The sequence below is a fragment of the Falco cherrug genome, chromosome 6 (assembly GCF_023634085.1).
Source record: "Falco cherrug isolate bFalChe1 chromosome 6, bFalChe1.pri, whole genome shotgun sequence".
NCBI classification, from domain to species: domain Eukaryota; kingdom Metazoa; phylum Chordata; class Aves; order Falconiformes; family Falconidae; genus Falco; species Falco cherrug.
Window position 1 is genome coordinate 17,991,089 of NC_073702.1, and position 27,772 is coordinate 18,018,860.

General features: G+C 35.6%; 1 protein-coding gene across 1 annotated transcript in view; it reads left to right on the top strand.

Moving 5' to 3' along the window:
- Positions 1-27,772, top strand: part of COL21A1 (collagen type XXI alpha 1 chain) — a 113,997-nt gene that overhangs the window by 68,704 nt on the left and 17,521 nt on the right. The window contains exons 18-20 of the mRNA XM_055714889.1: positions 18,452-18,496; positions 18,875-18,928; positions 27,440-27,493. Coding sequence (XP_055570864.1) covers positions 18,452-18,496; positions 18,875-18,928; positions 27,440-27,493 — 153 coding nt within the window. The remainder of the gene's footprint in view (positions 1-18,451; positions 18,497-18,874; positions 18,929-27,439; positions 27,494-27,772) is intronic.

The window sequence follows — 27,772 nt, forward strand, 5'->3', positions numbered from 1 at the left end:
ACATATCCTTATGTACTGATTTGTTTGGTTTGTGGGTTTTTTTTAGTTAATAGATGCTGTACATCATGTTTCATCCATGTTGATTTGAATTGGTTGATACATACATTTTTGAAAAAGTGCTTTTTTATTTTCTGGTGTTCATCTTTAAATTTGGATTTAGTAAAAGAAATAAAGAAGCCTTTAAAGTCAAAGATACCTTAACTATTTTGCTGTTATATGCCAATTTGTATATATTTTATAAAATGGTCTTATTATTGACTTCTTTCCTATTATTAGAATGGTGTGGTTAAATATTGATAGTTACTTATATAAGGAAAGATTTTGGGTGTTTTTAACTCTAATTTCTGCAAATGTTATATGTTTTTTCATATATTTGTTAATTGTGCTTTTAAAGGTTTATTTTTCACTGTCTCCCCCTCTCCTTTGTTAAGTTTTATTGGCCTTTTAATTCCTTGCATCTTGTGACACTGTCCATGTTATCTGTATCTCTCTTCTTCTTGCTTAGCTGGGGTACATGCTGCTGCATTTTTGCTTTGCTTGTTCCCAAAGACATTGTTCCTCTACTGACATTTGGGCAACTCCTCAGGGCAGCTGATTTTTCCTTCTTTTTATATGTGATAGCTAGGCTTTCTCCTCCTTGTTTCCTTGTTTGGCTCTTGAAGGCCACCAGACTTTGCTTGAAGCAGAGGAGCCAAGATATCTGTAGAAACAGCTGAAAGCCTTGAGTGCCGAGAGAGAGACAGCTGTCTTCAAACCATCAGTAATTCTTCTGTAGGCCAAGATCAGTAAATGGAGCTCAGTTGGTGGAATGCTGCCTTCCAGATGAATTACATTTTGAATTACCTTTTCAATTGTAAGATAAGGAGGTACAGATTTATAAATTCTGAAAATTTTGTGGTATTGAATATAATGAGAGGCAGTATGCGTTACGTGGTACTGAAATTTGGTAGAGAGTTTTGACATCTAGGAGATGGAAATAACACTCCCGGCTGAAAAGTTCTCAAGCTTTTTCATTTAAGTGTTTTATATATTCACCAAAACCTCATAAAACTTTGTGACTAGACTGAAAAAAGCTGGACAATCACTCCCAAGAGACTTTTTTCCTACTTGGCTGGCTTAAGTGAAGAACGCACATAATTCCTTACTTGGCTTTATTTTTTCCTCTTTTTCTGCTGCAGATAACTGTGAGATGTATTAACCTTTTATGATCTATGGTATCTTCATATGTAAGAAAGGCTGAAAGTGCATATTAATTAAAAAACATAAAATAAAAGTGAAAAGGTTTTGGTATATTATTAGTATGCCATAACAAATGTGTTGAGATAGTAAAAAGACTTCTTCTGTTGTCTCTAGCCTTTTTTTATCTCTTTTCATTTTTAGAAAAAAATGTTAGCTAGTCGTGATTTTCTTAAAAAAATAATCTAAAAAATAACAAGGAGAGGGCCTTTCTGACTTAGGGAAAACTAAGTATTTAATACTTTAATAGCTGTCTTTCTGATCTGATAGCTTTGGTTAAGTCTGACCTGTACCTACTAAAGAAATATAATTTTGTTTAAAATTAATGTAAATGCTTCACAATATAACAACTTAAACAGCAATTTAAACCCATCACTTAAGTCCCATACTTTTGCTTTAAAAAGAAATGAAGTGGCAGATGTAAGACATTAAAATCACCAAGTCTTTTAAAATCACCACAACATAATATAGAGGAAGACTTCCAATATATAAACAACTACAAAAGATTTACACAATCCTAACAAGGGCAAACCAGACTGCACTATATGCTTTGTTTATAATCAGAGGAAATTCTTCTGAAGATCTGAAAGTCTACATGCTGACCAGGAAATTGCCTCAAGGTAACCAGTAGGAAGTGTCAGACATCTAGTGTCCTGAGTTCAGCTGGGATAGGATTACTTTTCTTAGTAGCTGGTACAGTGCTGTGTTTTGGATTTAGTGTGAGAAAAATGTCGATAACACACTGATGTTTTAGTTTTGCTAAGTAGTGCATACCCAACGTCAGGGACTTTTCAGTTTCCTGGGCTCTGCCTGTGAGGAGGTTCACAAGAAGCCAGGAGGGAGCATAGCCAGGGCAGCTGATCTGAACTAGCCACAGGGATATTTCATACCTTAGAACCTTACGCTCAGTGTATAGACTGGGGGGAATTGGCTGGGAGCTGCCAATTACTGCTCAGGGACTGGCTGGATATCAGTCAGTGCATGGTGAGCAATTGTGTTGTGTATCACCTTTTTTTTCCCCTTGGGTTTTATTTCTGTCTCTTTCTCTCCTCTTCATTACAATGATTGTTGTTGTTGTTATTATTTACTTTATTTCAATTATTAAACTGTTCTTTTGACAGGTTTTACCTTTTTCTAATTCTCCTCTTCATCCAACTGGGCAGGGATGGGGTGGGGGTGAGTGAATAGCTGTGTAGTACTTAGTTGCTGGAAACCACAACACCTAGTCATACCTGCTTGTCTACCTCTATTAATGTTGTAGCACCAGACTGTGTGTGCAGACATGGTACTCCCATCTATTTAGAGCCTGGAGGAGGAGCAAAGGGCATTTCTGTGCAGCAGCTTTGTGGTAAAAGTGTACTTCGGCTGTGCAAAATGAACACTATCCTCAGCTATGGGATATGTGGGCTCCCCTATTGACGTAGAGGGTAGCTGGATTTCCATCTGCTGGAAAGTAAGATGGATTGTGGGGGCTGTGAGGGATGTCTTGTGCAACTTACTGCTTCTGTTGTTTCTGTTGTTCCTCCAATGTGTATTTGATGTATAATGTGTAAACACCTCCTCTCTGCTCCTGTTCTGTGCAATTCAGTGTGATCTTCTCTGGTGGGATACCCTAGTAGTTAGGGCAGTGATGTGGAACAGAGGGACTGGACTCTGCTGTGCTCTCCCTGTGATCACCAAATAGGCTGGCTAAGCTCAAGACAGGCCTTGGATAATACTATTTAAACTGCGTGACTGTATCATTAACCAGCCAGAGGCAACTGCGGCCCTGGGACGGCTCAGCAGGTCGCAAGGATACCCCACCCACACAAACATACATGCAAACAGCCTTTATTTCTTCCATTCAGCCACAATAGCATTAGGCATGTCCTAATTTGTTAGGTTGGTCTTTTTAGAAATAGCCATCTTATGATCCCTCTGGCTTTAGCAAATAAAGAGAGCATGGTTGCGAAATGAATGCATCTTGAGACAGCATCTAAGAAGCAGCAACTGTCTAGGATGAAGAGCCCAGTTGAACTAAACTCCCTTTGCCTCCAGCCTCTGGGAGGTGTGGTTGTTTTCTGGACAACATACTTTCTGGTATATTGTTACTCTTATTAATCCCCAAATTTATGAACAGGAAAAAGTAGGTTATAAAGTTAAGTAAATAATTCCAACTGATGTGGTTGTTTTCCCTAAATAGTCAGACCATCCAATTCTACCCGCTCTGTGTAAGAGTAAAGTTTGACAGTATGGACAGAATAATTTAGATAGCATTTAATAAAGCCACTAATCAGGCTCATTTTACTGATGACAAAAATAGGCCATGCTGTCACTTGAGCAGTTTAATGACTAGTCATCTGTCTTGCTGATGACAGTTTTGATAAATACAGTTTTTTGAGGGGGTAACTGTCTCAAGGATACAATAAATCAATATTTGTTTGAGCTTAGTTTCAACCTGGCTATCCTTTTTAACATAGGTAGAATTTTGTCAGAGTTTGGTTTCAGTGGAAGCTGTGTTAGACGACTTCTTGTGTTTACAGTTATGCAGATGGGAACTCTGAAGTGAGTGCTTGTGGGTGAAGCTGGCAGGATGCTTATAGTACTCTTCTAGGCCTAACATATGCTGTCCTGCCACAGGTAGTATGTCTAAATGTTTGCAACTGTTCATGTTTACTCTCCAGAAATCCTATTTTTCAGAAATACAGCTGCAAACACTTAAAATGGTAGAGGTTGTCCTTAATATTTAGGTCACATCACAAGACTTCAGATGTGGCCTCATTTATGCCAGTGATAACAGCGTAACATGGCTTTCAGCTTCTGACCTGACTCCCACTGTTATACACTTCCGGTTTGCCTGTTGATCTCTTATAACTGCATCAGGAATGCCAGATCTAGATCGATGCATTCTCTGAAAAATGTGTGGTTTTCAGTTTATTTTTTAACGCGCCTAGTCTGATTATTGTTGTATTTCTATTTTTAATCTCTTAGCATAAAAATCCTGTTGGATTTCCAGTGCTCAAAAGATCATGTGTTGTATGGGTTTAATACTTGTGAAAATGTTGCCGAGTACTACATTCTCATTCAAGTTTTATATTGCCTTAAAGTAGGCACTGCTATGAAATAACACTCTCTTTCTAAGTAATATATTTAGAACAAATTACTTCCCGTCATTCTTTAAAAGAAAAGTGATCAAGAGACTCAGCAAACTGGTTGGTGTGAGTCTATCAAAACTCTTAGCTTCAACTCTAATATTAATTCTTTTCCACTAGTCTGAGATGCCTTGATAGTAGCAGCTGAACTCTGAATACTGATGGCCTGCTTTTCAGAGGTGTCACCATACAGTCATAAGAGAAGTAAGGACTAGTATTTGTTCTGCAAATCATGTCTTGTGGGTCTCAAAAGAATGCCTGATTCATTTGTTGAAAATTCTGGCTTTTGCCTGTAAATAAATTTATGAATAAGGTGAAATGGTTATTCAGGTGGGGTGGTTTTTTCGACATAAACAGCTGATGCAGTAAGACTTTGGTAGGCATATGCCATATATCCGTATTTCTTTACAAATAGGTTTGGCTAGTTGAATTAGTTTTTTAGTGATTGTTTCTTGGTTTCTTCTAATTTCTGAATAGTTGGAGTAGAAAGGGCAGAGTCTTGCTGATGACTTTCTGATTACTGTAGCTACTATAACAGATGTTGTTAGTCTTGTTCCCACTTTAGGAAGAGGAAGATGACAGCTTTGGCAGCACAAGACTTGCAATAATCATTCTTTATTACACAGTGCTTGCTGTAGGCTCAACCATATTTTTTAGACTGAATGCAGGTTTTCCTGTCAACTACAAATTTTATGTCCACTTTAGGTGTATGTATTTTTAACAGACTTTATTTGCAACCTGCGTTATCTTCTTCATTCTGACTGACAAGTTAACTAAATTCATTCCATACTACATTTTCAGCAGAGTTAATTTCTGTTAAGAAGATAAATATAAGAATGGTCTTATAAATAAACAGGTAATTAAAGACTTCTGGAACTTCAGGCAGACTAGTCTGAACGAACTACTCTGTTATTCCCAGTTGACAAAGATGATATAAGGCATGACAGCATAGTGGCTGATCCAAAGCATATGGAAAGATTCCCATTGAATTCAGTCTGGACTGGGGCCACAATGGATGCTGTAATAAACTTGGACCCACTGACCTAATGGAACTTGGAAAATAATTCCTGCTTTTCTAAGTTGTAAAACTAACAGTTCTTTCCCATCTAATTCTTACTTTCTGTCTGTCCCTCATGATTTCTAATTTTTGAATTTCTGTCTTCACACACTATGCAATTACATTAATTATATTAATTTTCTATAATTATATAGTATATATTGTTTTATTATTTTGTCTACAGAGACTTAGAAAAGTATTATTTTGGGGGTTTTTCAGTCACTACCATTTTCAATGAGATAACTTTGGGAAATCAAGTGGAGAATAGGTGGTATACCTTGCTGCTATTTATTTAAGACTATTTTATAGATGCAATGTTAACAAAGGCAATTTCTTAAAAGATGTAAGGAATTATGAAAGGAGCTGTAGTTGTAAGCCTGCTATGGACATGATTGGCATCTGCTATAAATAGTTATAAACAATACTCGTAGTACTCTGTTTTATGCTTGTATGCTATATTGACCTTTTTATGGCTGTGCTGGCGCTTTTCTTACTAATTCATGTGTGATAGAAGTTCCATACCAGCCTTCCTCCTCCACTGCATCTGGTTTGTAAACATCGTGATAGAAATACCTCTGAGCAATTTGAAATCTCCCTGTGGACTTGCTGAGCTGTATTACAATAACCAGATCCTTGTAATTTGTCAAAATGTTTCTTAATAATTTGTCCATCTTGTATAAATTAAAAAATACGTTAGAGCAGTGTGGTTCTGAAATAAATGTTCTGCAGCAAACACTTGAAGGTGCAGCTTCATTAAAGACTGCAGTAACTATCTTTTAAGCAGGAAGTTGTAGTGGTAGTGCTTATTTTGTTGTATTCCGTAAGTGATTCCAGTGAACTAGTCCTGTTTATACACAAACCCACAAACTCTTGTGAACAGTGTAATTTCTTCTATGCATTGATATTGGAAATTTTCATGTAGAGATTTTAAACTTGGTATTATACTTCTTAGTTATCTGTACTTGAAAGTGAGCTTTAATTCCCAGATGAAGTGCTTTGGCATAAGCTTATACTGTCTGTAGAGTAAGAGCTGTGACACACATTGTTCCACTTGTGGTATTTCCCACTGCGGGAATGATCATACTCACTTCGTACTGCAGCTTCAGCCTTCAGCTGTCATGTTCTAAGCTTGGCTAAGATGGAGTCTAGAGATCTGCTATGAAACTAAGTGAAACAAATTGGCAGTATGGATTTATACAATACAGATCAGATATTCTGTCTCATGGTAATAGTACTCAAAAATACATATAAATGTTTGCCCATTTAAATGCTTATGCATTTCAGAGACTGGAGACCTTCACATCAGTTGCAGAGACTGCAATATGCACACGCTTACAAACATAACTACTAGAAACTAGATTGTCTTAGTATTCATATTGCAGTAGTCCTTTCTATAGAGATGGTTTATCAGTATTTGACCATTATAGCTATACAATTTGACCTTTAATGTATTTTTAAGTGGGAAAAAGTCAGTTTAATGTAACTGATTATCATTCAGAAGCATTTCCATGAGTTGTATTATGTTATTTTGATCAAATGATATATAGATACAATTAAAGTATATTAGCTAACTTGTTACTGCCTGGACTGAAAAAAAAAAAGACATTCTAAAAAATTACTGAACTTAATGAGGTGGAGATTTTTGAGGACCTGAACAGGCAAATCCACACAACTTTAAATTGATCCTGTATTCTTTATTAGAAGTTTCTTTACTCCCAAATCTCAGTTAAAAATGTGATTGGTTGCTGAACTGACTAAGATTAAAGAATTAAAACTATAGAGTGTATGTGTGTTTCCTTAAGTGTTTAATGTAATTTGATCTGATCTAATACTTTCTAGGCTTAACGGGTTAATTCACCCCGCTGAGAATAACCACTAAAGTTCTTGAAAATTTTACTATAGAACTGGAATAAAATAGGTATGCATTAAGTGATTAACATTCACTCCCTTTGACATGTGATACTTAAAAAAGGACTCATTTGCATTCTTTTGGATCCACTTGATGTCAATAGTAATACTTAGGGCATTCCTGAACTCGTGTGCTAATTTCATACATTCAAGAAAAAATTTTCTGAAGTAGGAAATGCTTGAAGAGAATGTTGGACTGATGTTGTGTATTGGGCTGATGTCTGCCATTTTAGCGCCAGGAAAGTTGGTGTTTATACTTCCAGTAAATAACGTTTCACATGTGCTGATTAATCTTGAAGCAGCAACATCTGTCCATTATTTTTCCCCCAGTTTTCTTCTTAACTCCCACAGCTTTCAAGGAACACTGCAAGACATCATCAAATCCTTCAGTAATATAGCTAACATGTTAGAAATTACATCTTTAACAAAATTAATTTTGTATATTCCTCAACAAACACGTTATGCCTAGGATCAGAAAAATAAATATATGCATAGTGAAATACTTACAAATTTGGATGAACTTCTGATGGCCAAAGTACCCAACAGTGTCTACTGGGTGGCAGTATCATCACATGATTTTGGCCTGATTTAGCTGTATATGCATCACCTTTTAACCAAAGTACGATATGAGAAAGTATTTGAATTCATTGAAGTAGCATTTTTGCAGTTTATTGGGAAAAAAGAGAAAAAAAAGAAAAAAGAAAAAAGTTCTTTTTTAAAGGAGAATATATTTGACAGCCATTGGAGTAAAGATCCCGTTTGTGGATTGTGGCAGAGGATTTACAAGTAAATAATAGGCAAGATACCCTTTTCTCTTTGTGTTCAAATATTTTGCAGCAATGCCAGCTTTATTATTTGTGTATTTGTCTATGCTAATGTTCTGCTCTCGCACATATTGCAGAGGTAGTATATAAAATACCTGTTTCTAGTATCTGTGCTGATAGAATTAAAAATATTTTTTGTAACAATAAACAGTCATTTAGACCGTAGGTTTTATGCAAAAAATGCAAGGCATAAAACGTATTAATTTCGTTTACCAGATTATAAATAAGAATGTAATTTTTGCATTGCTCTCATCTGTAATTCACAGTACTTGTGTTCAAGATTATTGCTCAGCAACTGTCTTCAACCACACAGTGTCATGTATGTTAGACTATGTTTGACTGCAAAATGCATGAATATGTAATTAAAATATGCCTGTCCTAAGTGGCAAGTCAGTGAACACTGTACTACTATGGTCTTTCATTTTGTTTGATCTCAGAAGCCAGCTATAGAAAACCAAGATGGATCTGGATGTTTTGGCATCGTTTTAACATGTGCTGCAAAATGGAAATGTTTTCAATCTTTAAATATTTGTCAGACAATAAAGTTTTAGCCCTAAGATTATCATTTATTGTGAATAAAAGCAGAGCAAGTATGGGTTCCCCCCACCCCCCCACAATTATGGTGTATAAATGCAAAATTCAGACAAAGCTTTTTAAACTGTACATTGGTAATTCGCTGTAGTCACGGGCAATGCTGTGGGAGCTAATGGTTCGCAATGCAATTGCTGACTGTGTGTGCAATTTTGTATTTCATTTTTAGGCATACACATTATTGATTGTCACTGGTTTGTATCATTGCATTTTGATACAACAGTAATATAAAATTAGATTTGAATCTTGGTAGTATGACTCAAGGACAAATTCCTAAAAACACCAAAAAAATGTTGCTCTACAGAACACAGGGACATAGTGTTTCAGATTTCTGGGGTAGTGCCCTCTTCTTGGTATGAATTGTTTCTCTGTTAATGATCATACCAGAGAATAATCAAAATAAGAGACATCTGAATGCCTTTAACACACCCCCTATATTTCTATCTTCCTTTTCTAATACACTATGAACACTAGAAATTTGCATTTTGATTTACAGCTTAGGTAACTATCTCTGGAGACCAAACAGATTCCCTCAGCTGATTGCTATACTTAGAAACCAAATATAGGCAGTAGGCTATCAATGGAGAAGACACTTAGAATGTAGCAGCCATAAATATTTATTATTTCAGTTGATTTCATTTACATATTGCTGTTCTATCCTGTGCTTCTCAGCATGTTTATGGCGAGTTACTTAACCACAAGTACAAAGAGGACTAGCAAAAGGATATTTGCCTTTCCTCTTTCTGATCCAACTTCAGCAGGGTAGTACCAGGGTAACTAGTTTTGTTGCTAGTCATCATTCTTCGACATGTGGGACAAGCCAGAGAAACGATGAGCTGTACCTGTGTCCTCAGAGGGTCCGAGTTACAGCCTCCTTGAGAACAGTGGTCAGGGTAGTGATATGAGGCAATCTAGCTATAACTCCTTTGGGGCACCAAGTACTGTATCTGGGCATCTAATCTACAGTCTATACTCTGATAATTATCCAGAATGGTTTTCACCTTGTATAGTCAAGTAGACATATTTAGTCTATCTCTCTGTTATGGTTCTTCTCTGATACAAAATTAATATTTGCATAGGATTATTCATCCCATCATGAAATACTTGTCTCAAACAGAAGGGGTCGTTTTTTTCTGAAGTTGCCTGTTTCTTTTAACTGGCTTAGACTGTTTAGATTTTTAAATTAAAGTTATTTGAATTGAAACCTTCCACAAAATGTGAAAGAAAAAACCAAGCAAACAAAGCGAGGTTTCTTTGTTATTTTTGTGGTCAGGTGGTAGCGGGACTGTCAGAGTAACTAGTTTCTTGTTATGCTTCTTCCATGTGTCCTTCATGATTAGTAGCACTGCGTTATTCTTGTACAGCGTGCTCTTTGCTTAATATAGATTGTCACATACTTTATAGTTTAGAAACAGGAAAAGATGTAGTAAAGTTAAATAAGGGAGATCTGCACTATTCGTGAGTCTTAAAGGTTCTTTCATCAGAGAAACCATGTTAGTATTGCTTATACTCAATATTCTTGTGATATAGTTTTGTAACTGAGATAATTGGTTCATCTCTGCTGAGAAAACCATAAAGACAGTCCCTGTCCTCAAAGAGCTTTAAGCCTGAAATTGTGAAGTTGATACTCAAGGCTCAGGCACTCAAGTGGATACAGTGCTGCCAAATTTGGGGAAATTTGGAGCAATTAATGTTTTCATTTTTATAATCTTTATGTATTAAAATTACAGTGAATTGAAGATATGGAAAGTCTTGTCAGAATACAAGCTAGCTTGCTATCCATAAGGAAACAAAACCCAAAACTATTTAATCAGAGTGAATTTAAGTCCATTTGTAAGGTTTAATTAATGTTTCTGCTAAGATTAATATATCATGATCTCTCCTTCCCAAAATGAAAAAAGAATATGACAAAAATACTTATTTTTTCATTTGTACCATATCATGTTGTATTGGAAGTCTTCATTATTATGTGTGTTATGACCAGCATTTGTTTATCTTTCAGATAGATAATGTTAATACATTGTATATTTGTGCTTAGCCATTGTTCTAAAAAAGTTATGTATCACAAATCAATAGTACTCTGGGCTGATGAAGCAGAAGGAATGCAGATCCTGTTCTTAGGTCATGGTTAAAAAAGATTGACTTTAGGATTTTGACACATTTTACTCATAGTGGACCAATATGGAATAAATTACTACAGGACCAGCAAAATCAAGGTTATTAGATCCACTAAGACCAAGAATAAAGAAAGGTACTACAGAAATATTAAACCATTTAAGAAACAACCTTTGACTCTTATTGTGCAAATTCATTTTTGCTTTAGTAAATTGGTTTTAGTAATTAAATTTAGTCTAAGTGATTGCTTTGTGAGTCAAGGTGTGATTTTCCTTCTTTCCACTCTGGAAGGGCTTGATCCCAGTCTCTGCACCAAGATTTCTTAGCTTTTTCTTAAACAGATAAGAATTGCCAAGCAGACTCAGGCTAAAAGAGTTATCACAGAACTTTTTCTCTGACAATGGATAGGAGTATGTAGAAAATGATTTTTTTTGCTTGTAATTTACTGCCAAATTCTGTCTGTCAGAGCTTTTGGGACTTCCTTAGCCAAAAATGAATGCTGGTTTATCCTACTTAATAGCCAGCAATGGACTAATTCCCTAGCAATTTTACAATCCTTTTTGGAACACAGTTTTACTATTTTCATTTGCTACATCCTGTAACAAATTTCACAGTATGCACCATATGGAAAAAAGTGCATGATTTGTTGTTAAACCTACTCACTGCTAAATTAACTGAGTGCTTTTTACTACAGGAGAGGGGGATGGCTGAAAATTGCATTCTTGTACACCAATGTGACCTGTGTGAACAGAACTACGATTTTTGTAGCGTCAGGCAGCTGGGCATGTTGAGTACAAGGAGCAGAGCAGCTGTCAGTGTCCTTCAAGGCAGCTCTGCCATCCTCAGCCTGCTCTCTTATTTATATGCAAGGTACTCAGATTGTGTGACACATCACAAGTTTTTCTCTATAATTTAAGTAATGGATAAATTTTAAAACATTTTGAAAGCATTTAACTGCTTAAATATCAGTGTGTTTATGTGTGTCAAAGATGGGTCAGTTTGTCAGCTGTTAGAAGTCAGTGTAAACTCTTTAGAGTTTAGAGATTAGATGTTGGTTTGCACAGTCTGTAAGGCTGGTGCCTGGCATGTCAGGCAGAGGAAAGGCATCATAGTATCACCTGCTGGGCTGGGGGCTCGAGCTTGCTCTGGCTAGCTTTGGATCCACAAAGATCAGACAAGTCTGATGCATTATTTTGAAGGGTATTTACAAGAAACAGTGACACCAGTTGCAGCCTGTAGAAGGATATACACAGTTTTCGTTTCCTGTTAGTATTTCCAGCTTTCAAGTTGCACTTTTCCAATGTCTGTATTGTTGGCAATGCAACAGGGGTCACTGTGTTCCACATTTAACATATGTGTATTTTATTTTTAATAACTCATTTGCCAAAAAAAAAAAAATAAAAAGTTTGCAAACTCTGGTCTTAAAACCACAAAGATCTTGTCTTGCATTTAATTTAAAGTTGCTGTTCTAGTGAAGTGGATGCTCATTATGTCTCTGGGAATGCTTCTTTGTATTTTTCTTTGTCACTAATTCTGACTATTCTGTAGTGGCAGATGCAGCTTCATTGAATTTCTTTTACATGTTTTGCTATTTTCCCCAATGGAAAGTTTTATCCACTATCCAAATTTGGTTTGTATCTTTCATTCTATTAGGATTATCAAGGATTTGCTGTAATCTTTTAAAAAGTATCTTGACTGTTGTACTTTTATCCAAATTATGGCTTGACTTGTACTTTTTACATACCTCTGGTAAATCTCTCATGTGTCATCAAGTATGCTTTTTCAAGTAAGGATATATAAACAGTCATATTTTTTGAGTGTTTAAAGGGATCATGGGAACATCTGGGTAGATAGATATCTTTAGTGAATCTTCTTCTGTTGCTGTAATTCATGTAATGTCCTTTAGTGTCTTCCTAGAATCAGAACTGCAGTTTTTTCAGAGTGGAAGGAGCCATTTGATTGAAACATAATTCAGAAAAATCTTATATACTAGAAAAACCATCTTTTTGTCTGTAGTTATCTGCTTTAAACCCGACCCTTCAGCTGACCCTGATTAACTGTTACCCTGTTGAAGGAAGAGTAGGGTAAAAATTAGCACCATTCTAGCAATCTTCTTTAAATGCCTATGGATTTTTTAAGACTGAAACTCTGATAACAATTTCTCAGTGCCTTGGTGGGAGCCTTTTGTGAGGCTTGTGTCACTGTCTGAATTATAAGCAATCATTAGGGATACAGTTTGAATTTTTGTTGTGTAAATGTGCATCAGCCTAGAATGTTGACCATCTCTTAACAAAACTGTCTAAATCTTACTCAATGGATGAGTTTTTTTAAATTAATATAATTTAAACAAGGTGGAGTCACAGCAAAATATGCTCACCGATCATCCTCATTAAAAAAAATAAACTAAAAGCAGATACTATCTTAAGCCATAAAATAAACTATAATATTTACTAATATTCAACAATAGTAGTAGAGAAGCTGGTAGATTTCCCACCCCCAGATGATGACCTCTGAATTAAAGGGTTTGTGCTTATCTTATGTTTTACTACTTTCTCATTTTTTCAGAAGGTCTCACTTTTTAAACAGGAACTATTGCTTTATTATAACTTAAAATTTTTACTAGAGAAAAATGTTATATTATTTCAATTATTTTTGTCTTGATGTTGAAAGAAGAGTGGATAGTTTGAAAAACTCTTCCGTAGTGATTTGTCTAGACAGTTTTTATCAAATGTTTGACACATTAAAAAATCCAGATATACTGTATTCAGTGAGGAGCCTGTTTAAAGCAGTATGTTGAAAGAGTACAATTTTGTATACCTACCCTAAGAAAATAAGATAATAAGGTAATTGTAGTCATGTTCTCTCCATCTACTTGGGAAATTGACTGCAATAGTGTTTGCTCATAACAGAGAAGCTTTTGGAAATTTTGCATCTTCCAGAGACAGAGTTTTCTGATCCGTTATATCTGTAGTCTAGAAACTCCTACTTTCCGTACTAGGGCTATCAGCCCGTACTGAAGAATGAAGACCTACCAGGCACTGAAGAGATGGGAATATTATAGACAGTAGCAGAAAATAAAGAATATATTAGTCTAATAGATATTAATTTTAGGAGTAAAGTTAAATGTGAGGGAGATACAAATGAGCCATAACACTAGCTAGAAAAGTGGGAAAAAATATTTTGAGAAATGTAGCTTGTGGCTGAAGTAAAAATGCTTACACCTAGTTGATCTGTATATAAGGCCTCAGGCAATTTACTTAATGGATTTTTTGTGGGACTGCATGGAAAAAAAATCCAGCTGTTTAATATCATCCAAAACAAAATAGACACTTTATGATTAATGAAAGCTACAAGAAAGGTTTTCCAGGGATTGTGAAATCGTGTTCCTTTTATAGTTAAGTCCATTATATCTGCCAGATATTATCAAAGAATGGAAGATTTATTTAAATTGCTAGAACTGGGATAAAGAAGAATAGTTATACAGAATTTTCTGAGTGTCATCATTGAAGCTCATCATCACAATAGAAACAAAGTCGTGCTTTTGGGTGTTCTGGAGTCCCAGCTGTGGGGGCTGCAGCTGAGGAAGACTGCAGCGGGGGATTTAATTACATACCCAGATGAGCTTCATTCTGTGATGAAGTGGTGAGACCCATGGCTGAGCATTGCTATTTCTTGCAAGAAAAGCATAGTCATAGCTCCCTTTACCTTTGGATATCCTACTTCACACCTATACGTCTTGTGATTCCTAGCCAATGTGAAGACTCTGTCAGAAGCTTTTGCTATATGAGCCTATAGAGGTCTATCACACCAGGCATATACTAACAAGAAAAGCAAAGAAAAAGAGATAAGTTTTGCTCCAGAGAATGAGACGTGGGATTTGGTTGCCTAAGCATTGACTCTGAGAGCCATTTGAGATGTATGAGCGCAACTGCAACATCTGGCACATACAACACAGTACTTAGAGCACACCACCATCTTTTTCAAAGGGTAGATCAGCTATTCCACAGCACCTTCAGTGGCGCCAGAGACAATTTGAGTTACCTACATGGCATTTAAGTGTCACTTTAGATCTTGGGGGTACTCTGCAAAGCCTCCCCAGGTCTGTAGCAAGAGCTTAGAAAGCTGACAGGCTTCTAGGTACACATATGTAACACAGGGTGAAAGAGAAGGGATTAAACAGGCAAAGGAGGCTGAATAAAGTGCAGAGACAGCAGGGACTCAATACGTAACAAATCTTGGTTAGCTGCTGGACTGATACATGATCACATTAGTTTTTAGGCACAAGAGCAGCAGCGTGTAATAAAACTGCAGTTGAGACTCTTTAGATTAGACATGATTTTCAACCAAGGAATTAGGTTTACTAGGCTATCTTGCTGGCCTTAAATTTCATGTGATTATAGTATTTTCTGATTAAGGATAAAAAAATAGTATTACAGGCTTTTATGGTGTTAGGGAAAACTTCCCGTTTAAAGGAAGATTTCAGTGAAAGGAGGAAGACATTTGAATGAAATAAAGGTAATTGAGAAAGTCAGACTGATGATGCTGAAAGAACTAAGGCAATGGTAAGGCTTGCAATAAACTTCATTTTTAAATATGAAGAAATGATTAATAAACCTTACATGAAATTTGATATAAAAGAAGGAGAAAAAATTAACTGATTCAGAAATGTAAGAAGGTCCAACATGTAAAGACAGAAATGACTAAAGCACAGTAGATACTTTGATTTTTAGCTGTTCTGGCTAGAAATGTAATCCTTTTTCATTGGCATTATAACTGCATATATGATAAATACAAACCATTTAAAACAAGTTTCTAGAAAGACAAAGAAAATCTATAATTACAATTTTTTTTCTTATTTAATATGAACAAAATGTTGCTTGATAGCTTTGCAAAGGACATCCCCGAAGGAAATTTTTTTCCATAGGCCAGTGACTCATGAATTATTCCATAGCATTGATTCTATTACTCCCAGTGGGTGGCAGTTTTCCCATCTGTAGTAGTTCCAAACATTGTGTTTCCCTTAGTGGTAGAAAATTGCATGATGAATCTGTTTCATATTAATTTTGATTAAACACAGACATTTGTGATAGCTTTAGTTACAATATACTCTTCACAAAAGTTACATTTTTATCGTACAAATGGGAGTAAAACTAGTTGCTTCACCTCATGCTTTAAAGTAAGAATACATTTTTGATAATTTTGACAATTAGAGTAAGGTTTCTTCGATAGTTTACTTTTATGTTACCCTATTAAATATAACTTCCTATTAAAAGTGCCTTATTACTCGTAGTGGACAAACAGGTCAGATTCTGATGATTTGTACTGCATGTGAAAGCTCTGTTTAGGAACATGACACATTTCCAAAGCTTGGCTTGACTTTTGACCTAGAATTTAGGGAAGAAACTTGGGATATTTATACTACTTTTTAACCTTGTCTTTTGGGAAAGTGCAAATAATTCTAATTGGCATAACCAGAGACCATCCATGTAAAAGGAAATAATAGATTGGGAATAGATAATGAGAAGGAAGCCAAATTTAATTTTTTTAGGTGTCCTGGAGCTGATCCTACAGAAATTAGGTTTTGTAATTTCTGAACCATGGAAGCTATACATAAAAATAAATCCCATGGGAAAAACTCATTCTTTATGACCAAATTAGCCACTTCATTCTTCTCCTCTTGTGCCAACTGACGTGTGGAGAATAACTGAAAATCTTCCACTCTGGGAATCACTCACATCAGCATAAGTGATAGATTCTTTCTTAGCTGAGTGAATGTTAATGAGCTCTAAGAGGATGTTAAGGGTCTGGACCAGCTTCCACTGAAGTAAGAGCCTAAGTTCCATGTACTTCAGTAGTGCAGAGTTAATCAGAAGAAAACACAGATTTTAAAAAAAGGAAATATGACTTAGTTTTACAATTATTGTTTGAGTTTTATCTTTCTTTGCCACTAATGTAAAGTTAAATGTATCGACAATTTCTTTTAGCCAAGGAAGTTCAACACAGCGCAGTGGGATATTGTTTCTTCATTTAGGCATGCTTATATGATGGTGAATTGTTGTGTTGGATGCAAATGCTGTGTTGGACAATTATGTGAAACCATCTTCTCTTAGCCCTGCAAATAGCATGGAAATGTAACCATGGAAGGCTTTGGTATATCCCTTCAGTACAAGAGGGTTGCTGCCTAGTGGGAGGTTTTTCAGCATGTGTGAAATCCTGTTTTGTATTACAGATACAGATCTTTATAATTCAGTTTTATATTTTACTGCTACAGAAATTAACTGTTAAATAATTATACTGAGAACTCATGGACAGGTCTGGAATTTTCTAAATGTGATGATAAATAAATATCCCTGTTTCCCATCTCTTTGTGCGAAAGATCTAAGGTGGTTTTGGACATAAGTTTAGCAAGAAGAGTTATGCTATACAATGTGAGTAGAAGTCTCAGAGTGAAGCATTGTGTTCCAGGGTTTTTTTTGTTATATTCTTTGATCTCTTCTTTTAATGATAGGTACATTGGAATTTTGATGATCTGTAAAATGCTCAGGATGTAATTGTTAACTCATGTGCCATTGGCCAATGAACTGTTTCTGCTTGATGGGCTCATTATTAACTAGAAGCTGGGTGTAAAGTGCAAAACAATGGAACTATCTTTTCCAAGCCAGCATTGCACAGATGTAATCCATATGGAAACTATCAGGTTATTCCTGGTTGTTATGTTCATGTTAAATTTTTTTCCCACAGAATGCATTTGTTTTGGTGGTGTCTAGAACAGTGCTCTGGTTTTCACTGCAGCATATTTATTTCAATATTAGATGAAAACGCAAAGTCTGTAAGCCACAATCTTGCTGCAGATTAATCAGGGTACAAGAACAGTGTCTGTCCAATAAATTTGGGTAGTTTTACTTGAGAGAAAAAAATAGATTAACTGAATGTAGACTACAGTTTCAAGTAGATGTGGAGTTTTGTTTTAAAATGGAATGGTGTTAAATTAACTGATCACTGTATGAAAACCGAGGAGACTGTAGAGTTAAATGTGCAGTGATGCTGAGGAAATGACAAGAGGTCTTCAAGTATTTATGGAGGTGGAAGCTAGCATACATCAAATACAATCGTAGTTCTCTCTTGTGTTGTTCCAATTGCTGTATTTTAGGAAAACAGAATTTGTCATACTCATAGTTCTATTGACCGGGACTTTTGCTCTCACTTATGTGGAAATTCTTACGGATAATGAAAAGTGGTTTCTTTCCCTGTGTCAGGGTTTTCAGTAAAGCACTGAAGCCCTTGGTGGGCACCTGGGAGTATGTAAGCCTACCCAGCAGCAGACGTGGACTCCTGGCGTGAAAGCACTGGGGAGTGAGTGAACATTAGTGTTTCACTGTATCCCCAGATCAAATAGTTCTCGTTTCCAGCTGAAGCTCTTTTCTCTTGTGTTTTTTTTTTTTTTAATTTTCTATTTCCTGACTATTTCTGAACACAAATCATATGGCAAATGCTAAATTTATGAGAACATGAAGGGTGTGTGTGTGTTATATATTATTTTCTGGAGAAACTATTCCATGTATTTAAAAGGTTTTCTTTTCCCCCCTCAGGGAATTCCTGGAATCCCTGGAAATCAAGGAGCAAAAGGACAAAAGGTATTATTAACAGTTCAAACCACAGTTAAAACCTGTACGTATATATATATATACCCATTCCAAAGTAAGGGTTCAGTCTGTGCTCAGAGAAGAGTTTTCACAGTGGGGATTCAGGACATCAAATAATGCTGCAAATGAATGGAGACATGCTCCAAATTCTTTGAGTCATGTTCAAAAATCTCCCATTAGGTTTAATTTCAATATTCCAGAAGGAATTAATAATTTTAAAGTAACAAAGTTAGCTTCATAATACTTTGAGAAATAATCCTAAATAAATAAATCTGCTTAATTTAAGATATTTAACAACATAAAAATAAAGAATATTTAAATTGTTAACATACATTAATCACAGAATTCTTCTCTTTATGTAAAAAATAGGGTGAAATTGGACCACCGGGTCAACCAGGAGCAAAAGGGTCACCAGGGGATACTGTAAGTTTGCAAAATGGTGTTATTTTGAACAAATAATTCTGATACTGTCATTCTCTGCTTCTCAAAAGCAAACAAGCAATGGCAAATACAGTAGCAACCTAGCATTTTCAGACTGGCGAAGATGATCAGACTGAATCTAATCTCTGATTTCCCCCTGAAATATTATATACCCACTTTTCTTTTAATATTGATCATTTTCTGACTGCATGTTTGATAAACAAATCCAGGAAATATGTTAGTCTGAATTTACTCTCTGAATTAATTAACTGTGAATTAATTTTGAAAGTACTCATGTAAATTTATTTTGAAAGCTAAGACTGACATAAATATTGTCACACTATGCAATGGATTTCTGAAGATGAATTTCAGGTTGTTTTTGTGGTGGTGCTCTTTTGACAAACACTCTGAGAATAGCTGAGGTTACTGAATTCCCAGACTACTTAAAGAGAGATTTTTATTTTGGAATATAGAAAACTGAAAATAATTGATTCTTTTTGGACAGTCCACCTTACCACATCTTTGTGGCTGTGTGAGTAGGGTGGTTTCTGTGTTGTTTATAATCCCTTAGAAATCACAGTAGAAAAATAATTGTTCTGTAAGTTGGTGCAAGTATATATAGACTTTTAAAACACAGAAATTTTAAAGGCAAATGGACAGCTGTTTAAAACTACAGAGCTTTCATTAATTAGTAGGAAATTCATCAGGTATGTGTATATATATTCACATTGATGTATAATGCTGCCTTAAAAAAATATTATTTTTCTTTTGAAAAGTTCAGCAATGTTTAGATGGTCTCATTATTAATCATCCTCACTGTTAATATGCCTTTTTGCAATTTTCATTTAATGCATGAGATATTTTATCTTCTTCACTAAAATGCTTCTGACTTTCCTGAGAAACACATTGGCTTAGCATTCATAAATAAGCTGTTTACAGTGATTTTTCATTTAGTTAAAGAACTTATGTTGCACCCTGTATTTGACCTCAAGCAGATCAATATATACTATTACTACTAGATTTAAATAAATACTGTAGAGAATTAAATACAGAATGAAGACTGATGCTATTATCTCTATGCACAGTGGAGCGCTACATGACCAAAAAGTTTTAACCTTCTAAAAAATTTGTTGTTTATTCTTAGTGTATACTAAGTATACATATGGTAGTATAAGAGAGTATAAGAGTATAAGAGATTTTATGCAATTGTATTCAGGCTACAGAATTAGTAACACTTGTTAGGGAAAAAATTAGATAATACTTCTTGATTTGTAGCTAAATGGCATTTGCAAATTTTTTAATGTGTGACAACAATGGGAAGATGATCACATGCTTTTTTCTTGCCTTGTTGCCTCATCTTGAGATTCACTATATATTGTGCGTGTAACAGTCTTGTCCATGCCCAGTCCAAACAGAAGGAACTTCAGTTTCTCAGGAAGCCAAAAAGGAGTTCAGTGAAAATATTGGGAAATTTCAGCATTTCTGTAGTGTTACTACTGGGATAAATATGATTACATGGGGAACTGTAAGATACTGCTCCATTTTTGAAGATAAATATTCACTGAGTCCAACTCTGTTAGTTTGATTTTGATAACAGGGATGAGTTTTCTAAGATTTGAAACAAGAAGTATCAGATTCTTACAAATGCTTTAATAGCATTGCTTTGATAAATAAGAGACTAACATAAAAACATTTTTTTAAAAAAAATAATCTCAGAGCAATAATTCCCTTTCTAATTAATTCTGCCTGAAATGGGAGAATAAAAGGAAGTAGTAGATGAAATTATTGGGACAAAGCTGAGGGATTGGAATAGCAGCAAGAAGGAAATGGTCTGGATAGAGCTTCAGAAAAATCATTAGAAACAAGCAGATGGCATTCATGACATGGAAGAAGAGACTAAGAAGCTTAGATAGTGATGCCTGCATTGTAGGTACAATTGGAGCTGACCATTTTATTCCTAAATAGGGAAGGTATGGTTAGAAGTTGTGATATTTCTCCTACCAGCAGCAAAAGACGAGGCTATGGCAAATATAAGTTTTCAGCCCAGTGACATATTTGAGGAGTGCAAATTGTGGATGAAAGCTGTGAACTGTTTTCTCTGCTGCCCTTGCCGTTGTGTTAAGCTTCTTGTTATTTTGGCAGCAGGTGAGAGAATGTTGCTGTAGGTTCTTGGATTTTGGCAATTGTTAACAGATTGTATTGTTCAGTTTCATAAATTGTCTCTCTCAATTTATCTACCCCATCTCTTTTCAGGATCTTTCCCTATGAAAATGCTTCATCAGTAGTGAACTTCCTCTTGATATCCAGCCATTAGGCTGGATTTCATCTATTCCAAAAGACAAAGGGGTTTCGAATGCCACTTTGTAGTGTTAAAAGTGGAAGAAAAGGAGATGACTCATTCTGAACTTAAAGAAATCCATACTTATATCTGCAAGGCCAAATACAGAATAGGCAGTAGCTCTCTAGAATGGGCTTGATGTTCATTCCTCAGTCATCAGGATGCCTACTGTCACATCACTAAGGCCATTTTACTGTCAGTATCAACCTCTCATTGCAGGACAGGAATAGTCTTTTAAGGGACCTTTCTTTTCTGCTCTCAGTGACTCCAGTGGCGTTTACCCAGGCTGTTGTGGTAGCTTGTGCCTCATTTTGGTGGGTGGCAGGAACCTTGGAAGAAAGAGCATGCCAAGGATCTCCGTGTGGACCCTTTGATCCTCTGTCTTTCTTGCTGAATACCTCTAAAATCCTAGTTAAGGTTAACATCTTCTAGAGTACATAAGGGCGAACGTGGCATAAAAATTATTTGGGGCTTACATCCCGCTGTATCATTCCCCATTCTAAAGACAATCCTTGTTTAGATGGAGGTTAGCAACAAGTATGTCTGAACGTCTTGATTCATGCAGTCTGGTGTAACTGCATGTTCCTGCATGCCAAATTAACTTTCTGAGTATGAAGATAACTACTATCCGAAGGGTTATTCATATACTAGTGCTGGAATGGAATGTTCCTCAGGGTATGGCACTTCTCTGTCCAGATTGTTACTGGTGCATGTTTCCCTCCTAAGACAGAAAGGGTACCCAAAAGCAGAAGTCTTTTATTTCTCCAGAGAAAAAGAAAATACACATTGACATATTGGATTTCAGAGATTTAGGAGGAGTATATTTATGGGGAACCCAGGTTAAGAGCTCGCTAGTGACTGAAAACATGATCGTTTTCATCCCCAAGCAAAGTAATGAAAGGGTTTTTCTTCTTTTCATGGAAGACAGAGCAGTTATTTTGTCAGATATCTGAGTCACATATGAGTCTTGAACATGATGTCAGACATTCTCAGTCACAGAATATCGAATCAGGACTGGAAAATTTGTTCATGTTATCATTTTAGTAAATGGGGTTCCAAAATTATATCTCTTTTTCTTTCAACTGGACATACAGTCTGCTCTCCTTTAGAGTTCTACACATTTGCGTTGAAGTCACAGAGAGGTAATGCTTTATGTCTTTGCCATGGCTATATAAGGACCACCAAAAGACAAAGTCAGATGTAGTTTACCAGATTTTGCCTACATCTGGCCAGCTGAGACAGTTTTGGTTTATGGATTTTCTGAGGTTGGTGATTAGGAGTCCCATGCTTTTCTCACACCGAGCAGACCTGACAAAAAAGGATTTAGAGAAGACTGCGTGCTCCAGTTACAACACATGTGAATGCTGGATGGCTCTTTATTTCTAGAAAGAGCCTGTTCTTCTCCAGTTTCTCCTGGTAATAAGAACAATATGTGCCTACCTGGCTAAATGGAGCCTGGACTTTGCCTAAGGCATATCTAAATATGAGTCCTCTCTATCCTTGCTAGTTTTTATTGTGTCTTAGTGTTGAAGTTTTGATTATGTGCATCAGTTCAGTTAAAGTCCTTTCAGTTTCTGTACTTCCCACCGTCCTCTCCCTGAAAGTATGTCTGTATTTTTTTCTGCCCCAAATTTATTGGGATTTTGTCATTTTGTATGGGATTTTTTGGTTGATTATTTGGTGAGATAATCTGATTTAATAGAATGTTATGTCCATTGTGGGAAGACTTGGTTTTCACTGGCCATTTGTTCTCAGTTTTTCTGTGAAGGTTGCCTTTTCTCTCCAGTCAGAAGGTAGATGAACTTCAAATGCTTAAGGCTGAATAGTAGACTAACTTTACTTATCTGTTGCAGACCACTCCCAACTTTCTATTTATTCTTGCACCTGAATTGCACTTAAATCAGGTGCTAGACTTCATTTGTAATCAGTCAGTTTAGACCTCCAATCAATTTGTTTAGACCTCCAAAGGGAGGAATGATCACATACCCTGTAAGTCAAGGCTTGCTATGTGTCTGTCTTGCTTTCTGAATAATGTTAGGTTTAAAATACCTTTACTCTGGTTTCCAGATAATAAAGATTATATATAGGCATATGAATGTCTATAAATGTATTTAAGACCTTACATCTTTTTTCATGTTTATAGTTCCTTAACAAAATATATGATCAATTAAAATCAATGTGATCCTGGAGAGAAAGACTGAAACCAGTTTTTGGGTTTTACAAATTCTGGGCTACTCTGTCACCCAATACATTGAGAATTTCCTGCACAATATGCAGCTACCCTGCATCCAGCCAGCAGCTCCTCCTTGCCTGACTCTACCACAGGCATGACCACTACATTACTCCCTTTTGTATAAAATAAGTACACTGGTTGGTTTTCTTTTCATGATCTTAAAGGACTTTTTCAGCCACCTAAAGATCTTCTCTGGAAAGAATAAATTTCCTTGACAGCCAGTTACTGCAGTTGTTTAGATCACATTTGGATGAAACGTTGCCTGAACTGAAAGTTCAGATGTGCCTGTTCCTAGGTAATGCATGCACATTTGGTCTCTCACCTGTGCCTCTAATCATTTTTAGTGCCTGTTGATGGAATTTTTTTTTCTCCATTTCTTTCTGAGCAAAATTGAACAAAATGCTGGCAGGAAAGCTGTAACGTCAGCTATAATAAAGCCATGTGGGATTCCAAAGTGTACGTATTTATTGCAGTAACTCACCTACCATGTTTTCTTCAAATTATATTTAGATAAATAACATCTGGTACTTGATACACTTGAAAATAATTTATTCATGTTTCCTATCAACTCATTTAATGTATCTTTTGTCACCTGATAAAATAAGTAGGAAATTGATGCATGGAATATTTGAATGCGTTATATGGCACTAGGGAATTTCAACCAGAAAAGATAGTGGGATTTTCCTTGTATTAGTCACACTGAATATGTTTGTTCCAGAAAAAACAGATGGAAAGCTGGTGGATAGTCTATTAATACCTTGGGAAAATTCCTCAGTAACAAGTTCTTCTTCAGTAATAACTATCCCTATTACATTGCCAACAACAGTAATTTACTATAATTTATCTGCCACGTAAATAGTGTCAGCTCTGGAAAATGAGAGAGTAATGCTACATTTTGTCTTTGAATTGTTCTTTTACTTTTAATTTTACATGCCATAGTTTTCAGATTATGTTCTCAAGCTTTTCCTATATTGCATCTGAAAGTTTTCTTCTTGCAGTGTACTCCTTTCTTGTAGTCATCTTCCTGTAATTTTTAAATGAAATATGTTAAATATGGACTAATAATGAAAGTGCAAGAAAGGAAGCCAGGACAACTGGATTTTATTTCTCCCTTTCCTGCAGATGTATTCCTGACCTTTAGTTATACTAAACCTATGTTCTGATTTGCCTTCTCTAGTATATGTTTGCATATCAATGTGGATATGTACACATACCTGATTAAAAAAAAATAATAAAAGCTCTTCTGTACACATAGTATTTCCACTTTGTATAAGATAAAATGAATAAGGGACATTTGTGATGAACTTCTGATGATTTATGATTACCACTTCTACAATCCAAGGACTGGTGTGGGCATAAACTAGAAGGGATCTAGGGTGGAGCTGGTAGAGGGTAGGCTCACAGCATGTTACATGACTTGAAACACAGGGCTACGCTTAACTGGCAATGTGAAAGGAGCCAGAAATCCCCCAGTCATATTTCTCATCCCTTCCCACCATCCCTCCCAAAGCTTGTGCTTGCTTTTCTCTACTGATTAACGTGCTAGTAATGAGCACAGAACAAGAATCCAAGGAGAAGAAAATAATAATTTCACAATTGTTTTTGGAAAAGGAAGGTAGCCCTCAAGGAATGCAAAAGAGATCACATAATGAAGAGAGCTGTATTTCAGAAGTAAGGAGGTCAATAGATAACATGAAATTTGATTTAAACCAACCAAATTGAATTAAGCATTACAGTTAAATGAAAATTAATAAAACCTTATTTTGCTATGTAAATAAAAAGAGAAAAAGTGAAGCAGACCTGATGTGTAAGTGAATTAAGACAGTCTTAATATAACCAAGTTTAGGTTCCAAAACCAAATTAATATTTTCTTACTCTTGCTGTAACAAAGCTGAACATAGGCCATAAGCAAATGGTTAATGGGAATGCATTGTCTCTTATGTTATGAGTGGAAGCAGATCTCAGAAACTCCACTCCATCTGGAGAGGAATTAGTAATTTCTGTTCCAAAATTATGAAAAAAATGTCGTAGGGTACAGTAAACCTTTATTTACCAATTAATAGATTACACCAGATTAACTGCATCATCTTTGGTAAACTGTCTGGTTTTCTATCTAGCTAACAACAAGCAGAGCTAATCTTCAAAGTTCAGCAAAGAGAATATATGATATTATTAGCTATTTTAGAGAAATGGAAGTTTAATAGAAGAATTTTCATGTGCAACTGACTGAACAGCAAAAGTCTGAGGCTGAGGAAAATTGGCAGCAAAGTTACTCAAGGTTTAGTTTTGTGACTGATACCATGTATTTGTATTCATAGACCTGTGTCTGTGGCTTAAAGAGCAAGTTGTTACATTTATTGATGGAAAGTTTTGGTGACCAGTAGTTTCTTACAACACAGCAGAAAAGAAACCTAAGTTAATCTGTGCTTGCCTTGGTTAACAGTAAAACACAGGTGAAATACCAGAAAATTGGTGAAATGCTGAAAACCCTGGGTACAGAGAATTGCTTCTTGTTCCAAATATTCTGAATTTTCTCTTGTATTTGCAAAAACAAAGCCATCCTTTTAGTTTTAGAAAAGAAAGTTATAAATTTTCTTTGGCAAAACTGAATTACAGTCTGGGTAAAATATCACAGTAGACATACATTTATTTTTGATCACATACAACTTTTGAAGGAGGTCTGAGATAACGTCATGGAACTGAATAGTTCCTAACATTTAGTACTAAATGTAATGTGGTCATTTTTATCTATATGAAAGCAAAGATTAAATAACAACAACAGTAGTTTCTGAAAATACTACCAGTTAGAATCATTGATAAAACTTAATCTCTGACAAGTTAGATTTCCAGGCCTTATTTCATTGTTTGACTTTCTGTATTATTATGCTTTTATTTTATGCTCTGTCTTCAGTACATTCTTGTAGCAGATCTGATTTCAGAGTATATATGCAAGTCCAAATAAAACAATAATTATATATTGTTTTTATTGATGCATGCAGTTCTACAGTCAAAGAGAAATGAGATGAAGTGGTGAGAAAGACATATATTAACAACAGATGTGGAAAATACTATAAATGGGAATTCCTTCCTGGAAAATATACTTTTGAAAAAAGATCTTTTTCTGATGTATACTTGAGAGTAGCTTTAAACAGAAATTAAGAAAAGCAGCCATTTGATGGTTTAACAGACTTTAGCTCTTATTTAAGATGTGGAACAAAGACAACTAAACATGCCTTTATCAACACATTTCCATGAGAGGAAACCAAGGGACTGTTTTGGCAATTGTGTGATCTGGCTTTGTACATGTGCCGAAGTGTCATGGTCTGAAATGGCAGAAGCTATTGAATTCTTGAATGAACAGTTTGATCCTGAAGATTATGCAGAAGGTGCAAAGATGTGGCCTCAAAGTTAACCGCTCCCCATAGATCTCCACAAAGTTTGCAAAAGGAGTCAAAGCATGGAAGCCTTTGAGGGACACACAGTCAGAAGAGAAGGAAGAGAATTATGAAATGCCACATATACTTTTGCTGGTTTTGGAAAACCTAAATGGAAACTGAGAAACTCTTGTGTCACTTTCAATTATAGCTAAGGACATATTAAAGATAAGTTTAAGATTAGATCACACAGATGGGGTTTTGAGTTGCAGAATTTTTTCTCTCAGGAGCATTTCATGTCAGCATTGTGCTTTTTTCCTGCATCTTTTTTTTTCCCATTGCACAGTAGCCCTTCCTTTGGCCATAGAAGATCTAAATAACCCACTGTGCTGTATCAGAGCTACAGCCTGGACAGTAATGTGATGGAAGACATTATATTTCCTATCTTATTTATTTCACTGTAGAAATATGATACTAATAATACTAATAATGCTAATACACTATACTGAAGCCATTATTTCTCTAGCTTAGTACAAAAATATCTCTGCCTTTTTCACAAATACACATAGGGTTTGATGGGACCAGAAGGCTCATTTGGCCTGCCTGGAGCTCCTGGGCCTAAGGTAAGTGTTTGTGTTTATTTCCTTGTGATTTTGCTAAATGACTGCTTTATGGATTAAAAAATGCCAGGATTTTGCACCTATTTTTTTGATATATTGAACATTGGTGAGTAGATGTATCATTTTCCCTATATTACCTTATATGATAGTTCAGCCTTAATAAAGCGTAATATAGCTCCGGAAAGGGTGCCTGTCATCCCATGAGGTTTGGAACAATTGCAGAAATAGTCATGAGACTTTGTTTCAGCTTTGCAGTTCTGGAAAATGTTCTGCAGTGCTGGG